We start from the raw sequence: 17,902 nt of genomic DNA, 5'->3' as shown, positions 1-17,902 counted from the left end.
TATGATCAGTGGGCATTAATAGTTTTAGACTTAGAGTGCGTTCGGCAGATGTCTGACCTTGATTTTTTTTACGGAGATCTTTTTTTTCAAAGGTGAGTTGACACGGTTGACTGTTTTGCTGGCGAGTAACTTGTGGAGACCGTGCTGACAAAAAAAGCCGCTTTCTTTTGAATATAAGACCTGCCTCTGACAGACAACTGGCTTAGTTTCCGAAGACAGCAAAGTGTTGCTATCTGCAAAAACAAAAATACATTTTACTTACCGCAGACAAAGTATGAAAGGGGAGTCAAAAATAGCCGTGGAGTGCCAACAAAAGCGATAAATGCCAGATAAATTTGCTTCAAGTCTCGTAAACCCGGTTATGGAGGCGGTGCCCTCTGACAGCGACACGGTTGCTTAGCAACGTGATACCGCGACTAAGTAACTCTTGACACTGCTGAGGAGTTTTAACTGAAATTTTTATTTGTTGGTTAAGGCTGACAGTTACAAGCTAATTAACTTAATTTTGCTGTGACAGGAGGGGATCAAAACAATCATCAACCTCGGTTAGTCGCTATGGCTTCCAGAAGTGCCGGAACTCTAATCACCCACAATAATGCAACCTTTATTCCTCCTGCCTTGATGCCTGGGTAAGTAACTAGAACCAGAATATTATATTACCACGTCCGTTAATAATGCACAAGGACAGAGGTCGGCAATACGGACTGCAGCTGTGTTAAAAAGCTGCTTTACCATTTGATATAATTAATCTGTTTAAAATGTTCTGTTGCGTGCTTCCTGATAACGACCCTCTGAACTGTCCCTGATTTTCAGGGACGTCCCTGATTTTGACTCAAATGTTGGCTCTGTCCCTCTTAATCTCTGCTGAAATTGTGAGTTTTAGGGAACAGTGGTGAATTACCTCCAATAAAAAAATACACTAATTAGAGTTATAAACTTGTTTTACTTCAGAAAATGTATATTAATTCACATGCTCTTATTTTGTTAATGTCTGAAGTTAACAGCAGTAATATTTTAAAAGTGTCCCTCCCCGATTGTCCTTGATTATTTTTGAGTTTGTCCGGGATTCTGTCGAGATTTGTTCCTGTTTGGTTGAGACCTATGCATCTCTATGTTTGGTAACAATAACTCTGCTGATCTCCCATTTCTTGAGTGTAACCTTGCATTTTTTTAGATGCCTCTCTGCACTCTGGTTAACGGATGTTTAAATTAACGAAATCGCAGGTCATAATAGTATATTTTAGTATAGTTTCCAGTTTTACAAACAATAACACACGGACAGACTGCCAGCCAATAGTACAAACAATGAGTGTGTGTGTTAGACTGCAGGTGAATATATTTAAAGTCGGAACTATCAAATCTGGCGATTGTTCACTTCAAACTGAACTGTGGTACAGTCTTAATCTAAGAAACTTTACGATGGTATTATTTGATCCATTTTGCAGTCTCACAAGATATTGGACCGTGGCAGTAAGGCATTTAGTTTTTTTTTCTAATTATTCAGTAATAATACTTATTTTAATGTTAAAACTAATAGTAGTCGTTATTTGCTTATTTAAGCATAAATCAGTAGTCATTTTAAATTTCAGAAATGTTTTTTCCCACATAGTTCTTAACGTCTTACTACAAGAGTCAGGGACAATGTTGTTTGTTACATAGTTATAAAGCTGGTATAAGACGTTTTATTTTGGGCTATTATGTGTGTTTTGAAGAATGCAAAATCTGAAACTCAAAAACATCTGTCGTTGTTTGGTGACTGCAATTATATTTTAATTGCCAGAAACCATGAGTTTTGCAATAGACCAACAATATGAGGCAACATCAGACACGTTCTTTAAAATCAGGGACAGTTAGGAGGTATGATTTCCCAAAATACCCAAACAAAACCCAAAAGGAAATGACGCTCCAGAACACTTATTAAACAAAAACATGACTTGGTGCTTTCATCCCCTTGAGTGCCAGCGCTTCAACAGACACAATTACACATAATGAAGATCGAGACATAAACGACATTAATTTAGAACATGCGACATCACTAGTGCATTTGGATAGCTCAGAATGTTACTGTAGTGGCATAGATTCTGGCACAATGTTTAGTTAACTTGGTTGTAAGGAGAGCTGAAATTCTTTTATGTGCTTATTTATTTTGTCACAGTCAGATATCTGAAGTTTAAACAGTCAACAAAGTGGCTGTAACTACTAGATCTGAGAGCTGTCTATGGATGAAAGCGAATGACCTATCACTTGCTCAGTTTAAACAGTCATTAATATGGCCTTATAGGACTAATGTGCATTTGAGTGCAGAATCAGATAACTGATGTACAAATAGTTAACAAAGTGACTATAACTACTAGATCTGAGAGATATCTATTGATGAAAACGAATTACCTTTCTATCATTTGCTCAGTTTAAATAGTCATTAATATGGCCTTATAGGACTAATGTGCATTTGAGTGAAGTGAGCTGGAATACTTTACTGTGCCTACTGTGTTCTTGTGTGAAAAAATGCATTCTGGCGACTATTTATTTAACCATGTGTAGACATCAGAGATATACTTAGTCAACAAGGTGACATTATTGTTGAGTATGGAGACTGTCTGTAAGTAAAAGTGACTTACCTTTGATGTTGTTTGATCATAGTTAAACAGTCACTGATTTGGCTTGGCAGGTGCAGTGTCATACAACGTATTACATTTGCTGTAGTTACTATGAAAATTATAATTGTTGTGACTTATCTGTGCATGTTTGTAGGTAGGTGGCATTTACAGTGTGTCTAAGAGTAACACTTTGGCCATAACTTCTTTAATTTTTGATCCCAGTTAGACCTAAGCACTGTACACAGTAAGGGGCTATCTTTGGTGGGCTAGCCAGGATGTGTATGAAAGCAACTGATACTTGACACATTGGTGCAGTGATAAGTGGTGCCATCTCACATCACTTGCTTGTCTGATTGAGTTCATGGCTGTGGTTCATTCTGTGTTGACAAAAAAAACACACTCCACACCAGAAATAACAGAAAAAGGCTTTACTGGTGCATCCGGTACCCCGGCTTTCGCCTTCAAGGAATATTCTTACACTCAGCTTAAGCTTTATGTTTGTTTGACTCTTGGCTTTTTTCTGGCAAGTGGTCGCCACAGCGGAACTCCGGTCCTCTAATGATTGGCAGAATATTTTTATGAAACGCCAAGGTGCCAGCTCGGCGCCCAACCTTCAACTTACGCATGCATGTCTTTCAAATGCTACCCAACCACGGGGAGGACATGTAGACTCCACACAGAAGGCACTCCCAAACCAAGCCGAGAATCGAATGGGAGAACCTCTTACTGTGAGGTAACAACGCTACCACTGTACCACTGCAGAAGGTACTCAGCTTAAGCTTTATACACCATGTAATTGAATAATCTATTGCACATTCCCAATTAATCAAACAATCAATCAATTTGTTCAAATCATCAGTGTATACATAAGATTCCCTACCTCAATTTTACATCTCTTGCACAATATTGGATGTGTATAAATACATAAAAAAGACATAACAACAGGAAAGTACATAATATATAATAAATATACTTCCTACCAACTACATAAATACTTCCCCAAAAAAACTTATTTCAATGTAAACATATACTATCTCCTATATATATATATATATATATATATATATATATATATATATATTCTAATGTAACTTCCCCAAAAAAAACTTATTTCAATGTAAACATATACTACCTCCTATATATATATATATATATATATATATATATATATATATATATATATATGCATATTTTCTAATGTAATATAATAATTATTTCAAAAAAGTTTAACTAACATTCAAATTAATATCTAAATTTGATCCCTTGGGATATAAAGTGTTGTAATTAATAATGCTTTTGGTTTCCAGTTGAACCAGTTTATCTGCAAAGTCTTCACCCTGACAAAAATAAGGCTTGGCTAACACACTGAAAAAAAGGGAAGAATCAGTGCCTTCATGATATGTGCAAAAATGATGAGCAACTGGACTCTCCATCCTGCCCCTTCTTATATCACTAAGATGTTCCATAACCCTCTTCTTCACAGCCCTTTTAGTTTGACCAATGTACCAATTTATTGTAGAACATCCATACCCCAATATATATATAACCCCTCTGGTATCACAGTTATAGTAATCTTTATCCCTCTAGGCTTTGTTATTTATTGTTGTTCCATCTAAATTCCTTATTCTGTTACAAACCCTACACTTACCACAGGGGAAACTGCCTATTAAACCCTTCTTCTCTATCAACGTACCTGTGGACAATAATTCTCTAAGATTCTTAAACCTACTGTAGGAGAAGGTAACTCTATCTGGAAAAATGTCCCTAAGTTTGACATCATTGATTATTATAGGCCAAAAACTCCACATTAATCCTTTAAGGGTTTCAGAAAAAGAAGAGTATTTATTCACAAAAAACAACTTATCTAATTCCCCATCACTTTTCCGTCTTTTACCTTTCCGTATTCCAGTAATTCTTTGTCCACTTCTAACATTGTGTGCCAATCCAAATTTACTTAATACTTTATTTTTAGCTCTACTCAAAATTTCAGGATCATAACCTCTACTTAAGAGTTTTTGTTCAACTTTCCCCATTTCATAACCCAGCCCATTCAGATCAGAAGTATGGTTAGCTATCCTCAAAAATTCCCCATATGGCAAAGATGACAGTAGGTGAGGAGCATGCATACTATCTGCTCTAAGAAAATTATTAACTGCAACAGCCTTGGTGTAAGGACAACAACCTATCTGACCCCTCTCAGTTACATAGAATTCTAAGTCTAAATACTGCATACTCCCCCTACTGATATTATATGTAAACATATTTTGGATTCTTTATATACAATTTCCTTACATCAGATGCGTTAAGAAAAATTAACCTTTCTCCCCTCTCTAAAATATCTAACAAAGTCATGTTAAACTCTTTTGTAGGATTGTACGACAACTGCTGATATACCGATAAGTCCCCTAAAAGAGCCATAGTCATAGTGTTGTATTGCTGTGACGACATTATCACCCAACTGCCACCTTTATCTGCCTGTAAAAAGGTGTAATTATCACTATTTGTTCTTAACAACTGTAAGGCCTCCCACTCAATCTTAGTTAAATTATAATATATGTTACTTTTTTTAAATTTTTTTGTACTCTAACTCCATTTGCTGACATAACACATTTTCAGAAATAGAAATACTCATAGAGACCTTAGGGGGCATAACGCTACTTTTATAAGGAACATTCAGTAACTGCAGTTTACATGTCCTCCCAATCACTGTGTAGGTACTCTATAAGTGCACTCGTTTTCCTCTAAATTCCCAAAGACATGCAAAAGGTAACTTAGTGTTCATCTAACTTGCCAGGGGGTAAAAGTGTAGGTGGTATTGTCACCTTACAGCAAGAGGTTCTCTGGTTCTATTCTTAGCAGGTGTGACATCTCTGTGGAGTCTGCATAGCCTCTCTATGTTCAATACACCAGTCTCCTTCCTCATCCTAGAGACATGTGGTAAGAGGACTGGCATTTCTAATTTGTTTGTAAGTGTGTTTATGTGTATGCATATGCAGTGTGTGCGCGCACACGTGCGTGTGCATGTGTGTGTGTGTGTGTGTGTGTGTGTGTGTGTGTGTGTGTGTGTGTGTGTGCATGCCTGCGTGTGTGCATGTGCGTGTGCGTGTGTGTGTGTGTGTGTGTGTGTGTGTGTGTGTGTGTGTGTGTGAGAGAGAGTGTGTATTCATCTTGTGATAGACCCAATTTGTCAGGGGAGTGTCTTTTTATGTCTGTGAAATAAAAATTATCAGTGCATCTTGTAATAGCCAGGCTTGTCTGAATCAGTGTAAATCTATGTGAACATTTATGAACAAAATAGCATCAATTAATTTTATCAGTTGTCATACACACAATATTGAAATCACAGAACTAACTCTTCTGGTAGCAGTAAAAAACTGTTAAGAAGTAATTACTATACAACAGTAAAGCATAAAATGCACCACAGAACATTTAGATCCTTAGATCTTCTAGGCCCTGGCACTTTCACATCACCAGCTGTATAAGGGGTTTTGGCACAGGCTTCGTAGGGAGTGTTATCCTTCACTCCTGCATTGAGCCCAACTTAGTTCAAAACCGACCCTGTTCAGAAATATAGCAAAGGCCACTGCAACTTGTGTGTAAAGCAAGGGGCTAGGAACAGTTTGGTCATTATTTCTTTATCTACTTTATTTACTTCACAATCAAACTTCAAATATGTGCATAAAAGATTGCAATAGGTTGTGTGGAGGCTGTGGACACTGCGTTCATTAATTCTTCAACTTTCCTGACAATCAAACCTCAGAGGTGTGCACAGAGAGGTGCTATAACTTATGTAAAGGCTGGGGACACCGTATTCACTATTTCTTTAACTTTCCTCATAGACAGATCTCAGAGGTTTGCAAGGAGGTTTGGGTACTTACGTATTATCACAACCAGATTGCAAACCAGTCGATAATGCATAAGTAGCAATTTCTCCAGTTTGTACACAGTTTAGAAGAGCAATGTTTAAATTATTTCCCTAGTTTGTGGGTCAGTTTTCACAAATGTGAATCATTATTTGGAAACAACAGAGCACAACAGATGAATGACTTTAGAATCAGCTACTGTTGTTTCCGGGAGTCCATATTTACCGTCCTTTTTTCGAAAATGTGTGGGTCTCCAGGGGCTTGAATGCACTTGGCAACACTGAAACCTCTCAAGTCTCCATATTTCTGCTTCATATATGTAATGCATTCCTTGCAAATTCTCTGCTTTCAGTCATCATCGACGGTTAATGTCACTAAATAATGGCATGCGTTTTTTGTCACACTACCTATAAACCAAATAATGTTGCTTGTCGTGGTGATATTATTCATGTATATGACATTAAAAAGACAGAGGCCCATTGCATTGTAGCAGAAAAGATGTTGGTATGACATGCACATTGAAACAGCACTCCAAATAAAATCCATGGAAGTAAGCATCTGCCATAATTATTAAGTACATTTGCTATTGTAATACGGAACTCTGGCCTCTTCTCATGTTTGGACTGTTGTCAATAATTGTTATCTTCCAGTCTACACCATCTGGTAATCTCCATCCTTCCTACTCTTACAGTATGCAACCATAACCTTAAACTGCATACAATATGAACTAGCAGCATTGTAAATGAAACTCAGTAACCTAGCAAAAGTAAGTCATAGTTAATAAAATAAGTCCAAGAACGTTAATAAGCAAAACACTTCACTCATGGCAGTAAAAGGCACTACCCAGGAAGAGGAATGTTTCCATTATTCCTGGTCCTGTTTCAGAAGCTAAGTGGTATAAAAAAGTATTTTGCCATACACACACCCCATTTCACTATAACATGAAGTACTATCAGTAGAACTTCACCACTTAGGGCGCCTTTGAAATCTGGTTGCGATAATACGTAAGTACCCAAGTTTGTTATAGCTCGTCTACTGATATTATATTATCTAGGAGAAACAAGTTGTAATACATTACTGTGTTGATTTTTGTTTCACTTTTCTCACAATAAGACATCAGCCATTTATACAGATGTGAGTCTTTTGGGGAGTGGGAGTAAGAAAGTATGCTGTGTGTTTAAGTCTGACAGAAAATAGTTGAAATATGTTACTGTGACCATTTATCCTTTCATTTTCATTGCAGTCTGACTTAAGAGTGGTACATAGATGAGGGTAGGGGTGAGGAAGTATGCAATGAATATATGACAGAAATAGTTTGAACTATAAAACTATGGCTATTTGTTCTAATACTTTCCTTCCAATGTAACACCAGAGGAGTAAGGGAAGGTGACTACCTTTTCTTGGGGGTGCGGGTAGGGAGGCGGCCACTATTTCTAGATATGATTTATGTTTCATGGCAAGCCATTGCTTTCTCATTTTATTAAGAAATATAATTTTGCTAGTTTTGTACATTAGGACTTGTTCAGAATGAATATTTTATTGAAAGAAAATAAGACTGAATTTCTTTCCTTAGTCCTGATTTTTTAAGCCATCACTGGATCAAAAAGTTGGAACTAACCGTTAAAATGTATTTCAGAATGTCAAAAAACTCATGACTTCTGGGGCTTGGCAACTCCCAGACTACCACCTTAATTTAATTATTTCCTCCACCATTTCAGTGAACCCTTGGTAAGGTAGTATATATTGAAATATTTGATGAAAGGGTGAGGAGGCATGCCATCTTTGTATGACAAAAACAGCTTATTATGCTACTATGGACATTTCTACTTACACTTCCATCCCAGAGGAGTGAAAAGTAGGTGACTATCTTTGGTACTTACGTGTTATCGCAACCAGATTTTTCACGGGTTCCCGATCCTGAAATATGTTCCATTATGATTTAAAAATGTAACATGGTGGGTTTTCTTTAACAGTACATGCTGTTTTCTGGACTGTTATCAATAAAATGTAGAAAACCTAGTGGTGCTGTTTGTTTGTGCAGTGTACTGACAACATGCCACTTATTGCAACTACAGCCGCTGAATGTTCTCTTTTTCCTGCCAGCAAATGCAGTCAAATAACGGTAATAATTACATTTCCCCATCACGGTTGTGTCATTATTTTAATGTGAGTGGTACAACACTTTATTTAGCTTACTTTCCGAAATATGTACCATGACACGCAGCTTTCACAGAAAATAAGACTGTTTAGGAGCAGGACTAACTGCACTTGCTGAGAAATTCGCAGCACGGACAAACAGAGAAACATACAAAGAGCGATCAACATCATTGCAGCAGTACTGACATCAATAATCAATGAAGTGCTATCTGGTTTTGTCTGAACATGACAGTCCAGGAAATAGCCTGTACTGTTAAAGAAAACACACCGTGTAACATTTTAAGGGGCTTACCTTCAGTCACAGAGCATCTGTGACAATTCAGGTGTGTGTCTGTAATGCACGCAAAAAAGGAAGATGCCTTTATCAATAATTTCTGTTCCTGAAGGTAAGCCCAACTTGTTAGCCACCAGTAAGGATGTGGAATTACACCTTACAGTGTTTCATGCTGTCCTTCATAGTTAATGAGGCGATTTTTGCAACTGCGAAAATCTGGTTGCGATAATACATAAGTATCCTATCTTTTTGTCGGGGTGTATGCAGGGAGGCAGCTACTATTTTCAGATGTGATTTATGTAACCTGGCAAGTCTTTGTTTTCTCAATTTATTTTGAAATGCTATTTTGCCAGTTTTGTACATTAAGCATTGGACAGAATTTACTTTTTCAGTGAAAGAAAATAAGACTGAATTTCTTTCATTGTTTTTTTTTTTTTTTTTTCCTGGCTATCCATTGATTAAAAAGTTGGAACAAAGGTCTAAAATGTATTTGAGAGCAACTAGAACCTCAAAATTTCTGGGGTTTGGCAGACCCCACACTCCCATCTGAACTCAGTTATTTCCTCCACTATTACAGAGTGGTTTTGGACAGTTAGGATATGTTGAACGGATGGATGAAGAATATGAAGATTAAGCTAGAATGTGGACAAAGAAGAAAAGAATAATCTGAATGGTGTGAGGAGGCCAGGATGGTGAAAAATAAGAGAGTAACTGGGGGAATAACTGGAGGAGTGCGGGGGGAACTCATGGGCAGCAGGGGATGCCATGGAGACTGGAAAAAGTGTAGGGGGAAATGGTGAGCAGTGAGAGGTACCTTGGCATTTTTTGCCAAGCATTTTATTTCATGTAAGACTGTCCCTTCATAATAATAAAGCAGACACTCATAACCTCAAATTAGTAAGTGCCGCAGTGTTACCACATTTATAGACATTCAAAGTGTGACACAAGGGGTGCGGCAAAGCAAATGACATTAGAACATTTGTGGCCAACGCAATGTTACTATAACTCTATAAGAAGTAATTAACTTAAGCTGGGGTTCTGCAGGCTTCTAGGCTCAGGAAAGCCTTGGAAGTTTTGAAGCTTCATGATGCATTTTAAAGCATTTTTCCAATTTATTTCAGCCCTGTATGCGATGTGATGCTTATCACTGGAGTTCTACTAAAGATTTCAGTGTTTTGGTTGTATCTTGGTTTAACCTACCACATAGTTTCTTTTTCTATGAGAATAAGAGCAGAAATAATACAATATAGTTTGTATAAACTTTTTGAAGAGTGTTGTTTTATTGTATGATGTTATTATAAAGTAGTACTGTTGAAAATGTTGCTTTCTAATAAACTGAATATGGCACGGTACCACCTGTGCTTTTTTGAATTAAAGTACAAGGTGATCAACTGTGGGAGCCTATCATTAAGCACATAAGACAGTAGTTGATAGTTTGTTTTGTTATTCTTTCAAACTGAGCATTGTTAGTCTTACATGCATGTACTTACTATTGTGTTTATTTAGAAAGTTGTGCTGAAGTACACCACTTATGTATTACATATGTGTTCTATTCTACATGAGATTTTACCCCATATAGCTATGACTATGATCAAAGTAAGCAAGCAAACAAACAAAAATATGGTTGTGATAGTGCAGCTCAACATGCTGCTGTCATGTATATCCCCCCTTATTCACTGTAATCTCACAAAGAAAAGCATAACAGAAATGGAATGCTAAGTTCTAATAAATCCAGTCATTGTTCTAGAACTATTCTATGCACCACAAACTGTTGGAGTCTATAATGGTGTATCAGATCAAATGCAGAAAATCTGCTTACTTACTTGAAAAATGCACAGTGTGTGGTTACTTTCCTTTCCCTGCCTCTTACACACAGACACACACACACACACACACATACACACACACACACACACACGCGCGCGCGCACGCACACACACAGACACACACACACACACACACACAGACACACACACGTATTACACATATGTCTGTTGTTTTAAGGAAATTGTAGTAAAATAATAAGCTTTGATAAAACAGAAAATGCCTGGTCTCTGTTAAAGTGAAAATATTTAGAAAGATGTGAATCAAATTCAGAGGAGAGCTGCTTTAAATTGTTAGAGCTTCTGACTAATTTTAACTTTAATAATAATTAATGTAACAGCTCATGGATTATTTCGGTACAGAGGAGCACTAGAAGAACCAGCTAGTAAATTGCCTTCTTAAAGGACAGAAAACAATCCCACTTATTATTTGAAGAATGGCTGATAAAATGCTGGTTTCAAATCTAAGCAAATTAATTTTATTATGAAAATTGCATATTGCCTAGATATCATACTGATTCCTATGCCACAAATAAACCACTTTGCTAGAAATTATTGTGATGTCAATTTTTAAGTGAAAACACAGCTGTTTGCACAACAATACAATGCAACAGTCACCTGTGTTTTTTTTAATTCATACCTGCACATGATGTTTTTAACAATTCCCGGCTCCACAAAGTCTGCTCTTCAATTTCTCCCTTAGAACTATTCAAACTCTCAAAGTAAGCACTCAACCTTCTTTCTACAACCCAGCACTTGCTCAAATTTCTCAGTAAGCACTAACAAACTTTAGCACTACACCCCCTTATACTATCCAGAAGTACAAGGTTCCCTATTCGTCCATTCCGGACAATCAATAAACCAGTTCTTTAAACTGTCCAGGCATGTCCAAAGCGCAGTTTCAGGTATACTCCCCAGTCCAGCTGGTAAATCTGGGAATCTTGAGGCAATGTTGCAATTGCCTTATGTACACAGACAACCCTCTCCTTCTTCCAACAAACTCAAATATTTGTGAGAGATGCAACTATACAGCCAAACTGGAGGCCGAGCTCTCTCAACCCAAGACTGGCACAGTCAGTCAGGAGGAGAAGGAAACCACTCGCACCACACAACCAGTCTCACATAGACCAAACGCACCAGCAAACAAGACACATAAACTCAAAAAAACATACTCGGATGCTCTAAATAAAAATCTGCCAAAGCAGCAGATACCTCCAAAGCAGACATCCAAGCAACCGCTACCCCACAACAACTTTCACGGATCACATACTTCACGAAGTCAGTGTGCCACAAAGTCGCAGCCAATAAGGCTAAATAACACACCTAATACACTAGTAATTGGAGACTCTATTGTCAAGCACACTGACGTCCCACTCACCAGACTGAACAAGGAGAAGGTCACTGTAATCTGCCTGTCGGGCGCCAGGATCCACCACATAACACAGGCACTCAGGTCACGCCACAGCAGGTACATATATGACTCTGTCATTGTCCATGTTGGTGTGAATGACCTGAGACGTACCTCCCTGGACTACATGAAAAGAGACATAGAGGAGTGCTCTGATCATGTAGCCCAGGCCGGTATGACCCTGATCCTGAGTAGCATATTGCCCACACCAAGAATGATGCCGCAGTATAAAGACAAAATGATCAATTTTAACAATTGGCTAAGCTATTGGTGTCATTCAAAGGGGATCCAGTGTCTGTCAGCCTGGGATGACATGCTCGACAAGCCGCGTTGCTTCGCCAGGGAATGGCTTGCACCTGTCACCTTAGGCTTTTGAATACTGACTAAGGCTCTTGCCACCCCCATAGTGCCTTTTTTAGGCAAGGCTCAAAAGACAAACCCACCTCCATAGACAAAACCAGAAACAAAAAACTAAGGGTAATGCTACTCAATGCCAGAAGTCTAAACCTCAAGAAGCACGCACTCAAGGCACTCCTCAGTATGGAGAAAATCGATATCTGTGCAGTAACAGAAACCTGATTCAAGGCTCCAGAGAGCACCCCAGCACTACCAGGATTCAACTCATACTATTCCTTTCGGCCCCAGAACTCGGACTGGAATACTAAAGGCAGGGGAGTATCCATTTTCATCAAAGATACCCACATCTCCAGGTTAGTGGCACTGCACGAGGCAGCTGAGACCATCCATGTGCAACTAACAGTAGGTAAAACTGCTTTTCAGTTCATAGCCTGCTACAGATTACCCACCTTGTCTCAGGATCCCCACTCAGCATTCCTGAGAACATTGGAAAATATGAAGATCTCACCAAACACCATGATATTGGGGGATTTTAACTACCCAAACATTGACTGGGAAAACTACTCAAGTCCCAACTCTTTTGCCCAATGGTTCCTGGAGTTTATAAACTCAAATGCCATGGAACAACTGGTCACCACTCCCACAAAAGGGGACAACATATTGGACTTGGTCATCACCAACATGGGGGCTCAATGTTCCACTCCAGAGGTAAATCCCTCTTTGGTAAGATCAGACCATAAACTTATCACAATGGACATCCACATCCTGACCCCACCCCCAGCCAAGGAAACCACTGTGAAAAATTTCTCAAAAGCAAACTTCACATTTCTCAAGACCGAGGTGGAAAGTTTCAAAGGCTAATGGAAAATGCTACCCAAACCACAAAATCCTTTACAAATGCACTCTATAAGCACCTACAGGAATGCATGGATGGTGCCATCCCAAGTAAAACCAAGACTCATTCCTCCAAAAACAGGAGACCAGTCTGGTGGACCCTGGCCATAAATAAGCTATACAACAGAAGGAGGAAACTATTACATGACAAGGCAAAATCCCAAAAAAGGGAAGGCATCCTTGATCAGTACTAGCAAGAAACTTCGATCCCTCATAAAATCATCAAAGGCCAGCTTCGAAAGAAAAATCGCCAAAGACTCTAAAGATAATCACAAGGCATTCTTTAGCTACGTCAAGAACCTGGGTGGCAGCTCTCAGATCTGCTCTGAGCTGGTGCAAAATGGCACAAAATACACTGAACCCACAGACATTGCCAACATCCTGGTGGACAGGTTCAGTGAAAACTCCCCCCCTTCCCCCCCAAAAGGGCCTGTGTCTATCCCAGAAGAATGCAGTCCCCCAGACGTCACAGACACACAGGTGAAAGCAGCCCTCTCCAAAGTAAAAAACACAGCATCAATGGGACCGGATCGTATCCCGGGCTGCGTCTTACACGAACTCCAAAATGAACTAAACCGTCACATGAATTCACTGCTCCAACTCAGCCTTACCACAGGTTATGTACCCAAAGAATGGCATACAGCAACAGTGATCCCACTCCACAAAGGTGGCATCACAACGGATCCCGGGAACTATCGCCCTATAAATCTGACTAACCTGGTCTGCAAGGCTATGGAGCGCATCATCATGGATCTCATAAACAAAGACATTGGGAACCTCCAAACACTGGACCCCACCCAATTCGGCTTTGTTAAGGGCAGATCTTGCCTCTTAAACCTAGTTGACTTCTTAGAAACAGTTACCAAAGCCTTAGATGAGGGAAAGGTAGTCCACACAGCCTACCTAGACCTCGCAAAGGCCTTCAACACAATACCCCACTCTGGCATCATAAATAAGCTTACCAGCTTAAATATCAACCCATATGTCACAAGATGGGTTGCAAACTGGCTCAGGGATAGAACTCACATGGTCAGAGTTGCGGGTGCCATGTCCGACTCTAAACCAGTCACAAGTGGCGTCCCTCAGGGATCAGTCCTGGAACCCCTCTTGTTTGGTATATACTTCTCTGAGGTACAGGCAAACACGGGAGGACTGTGGCTGACCAAGTTCGCAGATGATTGCAAACTGGGAGCCATAATAGACTCTCCGGATGACACAAGCATCCTCCAGAAGGGCCTTACGGAGTCTGATACCTGGTGTCAGAACCATGGCCTCAAGCTAAATGCAAAAAAAATGCATAGTCATCCCCTTTGGGAAAAAGAAAGTGCCCACAAACTACCATATAGGAGGTAATCCACTAACTACGGAATTAGTAATTAGGGATCTGGGGACCCAAGTAGATAGTAACCTCTCCTTTGACAATCACATTGTCAAAGTGGTTAGAAAAACCTTCTATATAGCCCACCTAATCATGAAAGGGTTCACATCTAGATCAAGAGAGGTCATTGTGCCCCTCTACTCATCGCTCATCAGGCCCATAATTGAGTACAATGCCCCATTTGGGATGTACCTTACCCAACACCTGCAACAGCTGGAGAGACTTCAAAAATACCTCACCAAGAGGATAGTGGGCCTCAAACAGATGCCCTGTGCAGCTCAACTAAAGAAACTCCAGCTCTACTCAATTGCTTATGCCTACTCAGAAGTGATCTCTGCCTGACATACTAGGCCATGTCTAACCCGGAATTGTTGGACATGCTCCTCCTCAAGAAAACCAGATCCATTAGAGCTACACGCTCCAGAGATTTAAACCTTAGCACAACAATAAATAGGACATACTGGAGGGATAGATTCATATCCCAAAGGCTTCCCGTGCTCTGGAATAGAATCCCAGTCCATGTTAGGCAGAGCCCCTCACTGACCCTCTTCAAAAAGAATCTTGATGAGTGGATGGGAAATCGTAAATTTGCTCCTAATATCACTTCTCTGGCCCTGCTGGACAGAGGCTCAGGAATCTAGACTAAAAGGGAGGTGAAAGCCAACACATTCTGGCGAGGCTTATAAATGCCCTAGGGCAGATAGCCTAGTACCTAACTATGAACCTATGAACCTATGTCTGCACTGCTGAATAAATAAGATATTTTACAATACTACACTAAAAAATGAGAAATAGATATTGCAGGAAAGATAGCTAAGAATGCACAATTCTACAAACAGGCTTCTGTAAGATTCAATACATACAGTTCTGAGGCTGCACACGGCATATTTACAAAACAATGAACAGAGGTGAGATGGCTTATCTATCGAATGGTATTACATCAGTTTTCTCAGCTGCACCAAATTAGTGTGTGTGTGTGTGTGTGTGTGTGTGTGTGTGTGTGTGTGTGTGTGTGTGTGTGTTTAAGTGAATAGTGAGTGTGCTTGAGAGCTGAGAGAAGGGGAATAGAATCAACAGCTGAAGAATATGGTGGATCACCTTAAATATGTCATAGATTATAGTCTTGCCTTCACAGTCATGAATGCCTTTTTCTTATCAAAACAAAACCTTTCTTACTTCTTGCCTGCCAAATGTGTGTGAAGGTGGTACCAGAATTGCTAGGCAAGGTTTGCTGATCTGGGACCACAAACCTTTAGAAACTACCTGCAATTTAGTAAAAGTTGGACTTGTTTCGGGTCTATATTGTAAAGTCGAACGCTTACCTTATCAAATACCTAAACATCGACCTGTCTTCATTGAACCCCATAAACTCCGAACACTCTAAACCACGAAATTCAAAAAGTCGAACTGTCATGCTTGTCCCACCCCACCGCCCGCTACATACTACCTACACAAACAAACTAAATAAACCACATACATACACTAATCAAAACCCTACTTCGAACCCTAAACTAAACCCTACTTCTAACCCTACACTAAATCTTACATATACCACCATGTATGCACTTAACTTAACCCGCACCCTAACCCCAAGGTCCGTAACTATCGCACACTTACCTTAAAAAGCTAAACCCAGACAAACTAAATAATCCACACACATACACTTAACAAAACCCTACACTAAATCTAACATACATTACCATCTATGCACTTACCTTAACCCGCACCCTAACCTTAAGGTCCGTAACTATCGCACACTTACCTTATGGAGCTATACCGCAAAGGCCAAACATGACGAATCAACGTTTCTGCTTTCGCTCTTCTGGAAGATCAATGTTTTTGCTGTTCAATGACTACGGGTCGATGTTTAGGTATTCGATAAGGTAAGCATTCGACTTTACAATATAGACCCCCTTGTTTCCACCAAATGTAACAGAGAAGTCAAAACACTTGCATCATTATGTTGTACAGACTATTATTCTGAAATGTGACAGCTGTAAGGTAGAAAAACACATTTCTTAGAGTGCCAGATCTTCAAACCAAGTATGTAATATTTCACAGTCAGGCAGAAAACTGACAGTGTAATACAGAATCTTGATATGTTAGTTGGATATAGCTGCAGTTTCATAGCACTACCCTATGTGGTCAGCAGTCAGTTAACGTGCACAGACATCAGCTGGAGTATTCTAATTGTTAAATGCAAGTGACTCAAAAGTTTGTGAATACAGATGTAAATAATATATGTGGAGCTACGATTGTAAGTCAAACAATGTTAGCTTAGGTACAAATGCTTCTTTATCATGGTGAGCATGCTTCCTTAAGAGCAGCATTACTGTATTAGCCACCAAAACAGGTTTGCTTAATAAAGCAATTAATGCTTTACAAAAGAATCTCTGAAGGCCATTGCAGAGTGCTGTGTCCTTTCTTGGATGGAAATTTAATATCCAAAGCTGGGACTATGGAAGAGACAGCAGTGAAGGAAAGAAACACCAGGAAGAAGATGGAGATTGTTTGTGTTATAGGGAATCCAGAAAAGAGAGCTAAGGTGATTTGAGGGTGAGAGAGAGACACACACACAGAAAAACAAATTTTAACCCAGCTTTATGGAACTAGCTGAAGGTACATGATATGAGCTTTGTTTAATCCATAAGACTCTTTATTTTGGAAGAAGCTGCAATTTCTACATTTTTTATATAATAAACCTTGCTGTTTTCAAAGATTGTCTCTGCTGTCTTTAATGATTCAAACTGGTGAATGCCAAAGTGATAACCCTGTACCTATTGCTGGTAATGTAATGGAGACACTAATTCTAGTATAAGTTTCCCCAGCATGAGAAAGACAATCCTGTGGTGCCAGGATGACAACTGTAGAACTGATTCTGTAGGCCATTGCTGCAGCTGAGAGCATAGTGGCAGCAACTGATAACTATATCAAGGTCAGTTCCACCGCTGAAACAACTAACCAGGGAAACGAACATACAGTAGAGGTATATATTTGTCACCCTTGAGAGCAGCACCCACCTGGAAGGAAGAGACTGAACTGATAGGGGCCAAATATCATTTCTATGTAGCTGACTAGAGAAATACTGTACATGAACTTGGAAAGGACCAAGTCTCAGGACTACATAAAGTTAAAAAGACATTACTTGTAT

General features: G+C 39.3%; 1 protein-coding gene across 1 annotated transcript in view; it reads left to right on the top strand.

The window, feature by feature from the left end:
• The first annotated feature begins 426 nt into the window (after positions 1-426).
• Positions 427-17,902, top strand: part of FAM166C (family with sequence similarity 166 member C) — a 253,443-nt gene continuing 235,967 nt past the window's right edge. The window contains exon 1 of the mRNA XM_044063399.1: positions 427-629. Coding sequence (XP_043919334.1) covers positions 556-629 — 74 coding nt within the window. The 5' untranslated portion in view covers positions 427-555. The remainder of the gene's footprint in view (positions 630-17,902) is intronic.

The sequence above is a fragment of the Protopterus annectens genome, chromosome 2.part1 (genome assembly GCF_019279795.1).
Source record: "Protopterus annectens isolate FY-2018-M chromosome 2.part1, PAN1.0, whole genome shotgun sequence".
Classification (NCBI taxonomy): Eukaryota; Metazoa; Chordata; order Ceratodontiformes; family Protopteridae; genus Protopterus; species Protopterus annectens.
Note: the sequence above shows the minus strand (reverse complement) of the source record. Positions and strands in the feature narration are given on the sequence as shown.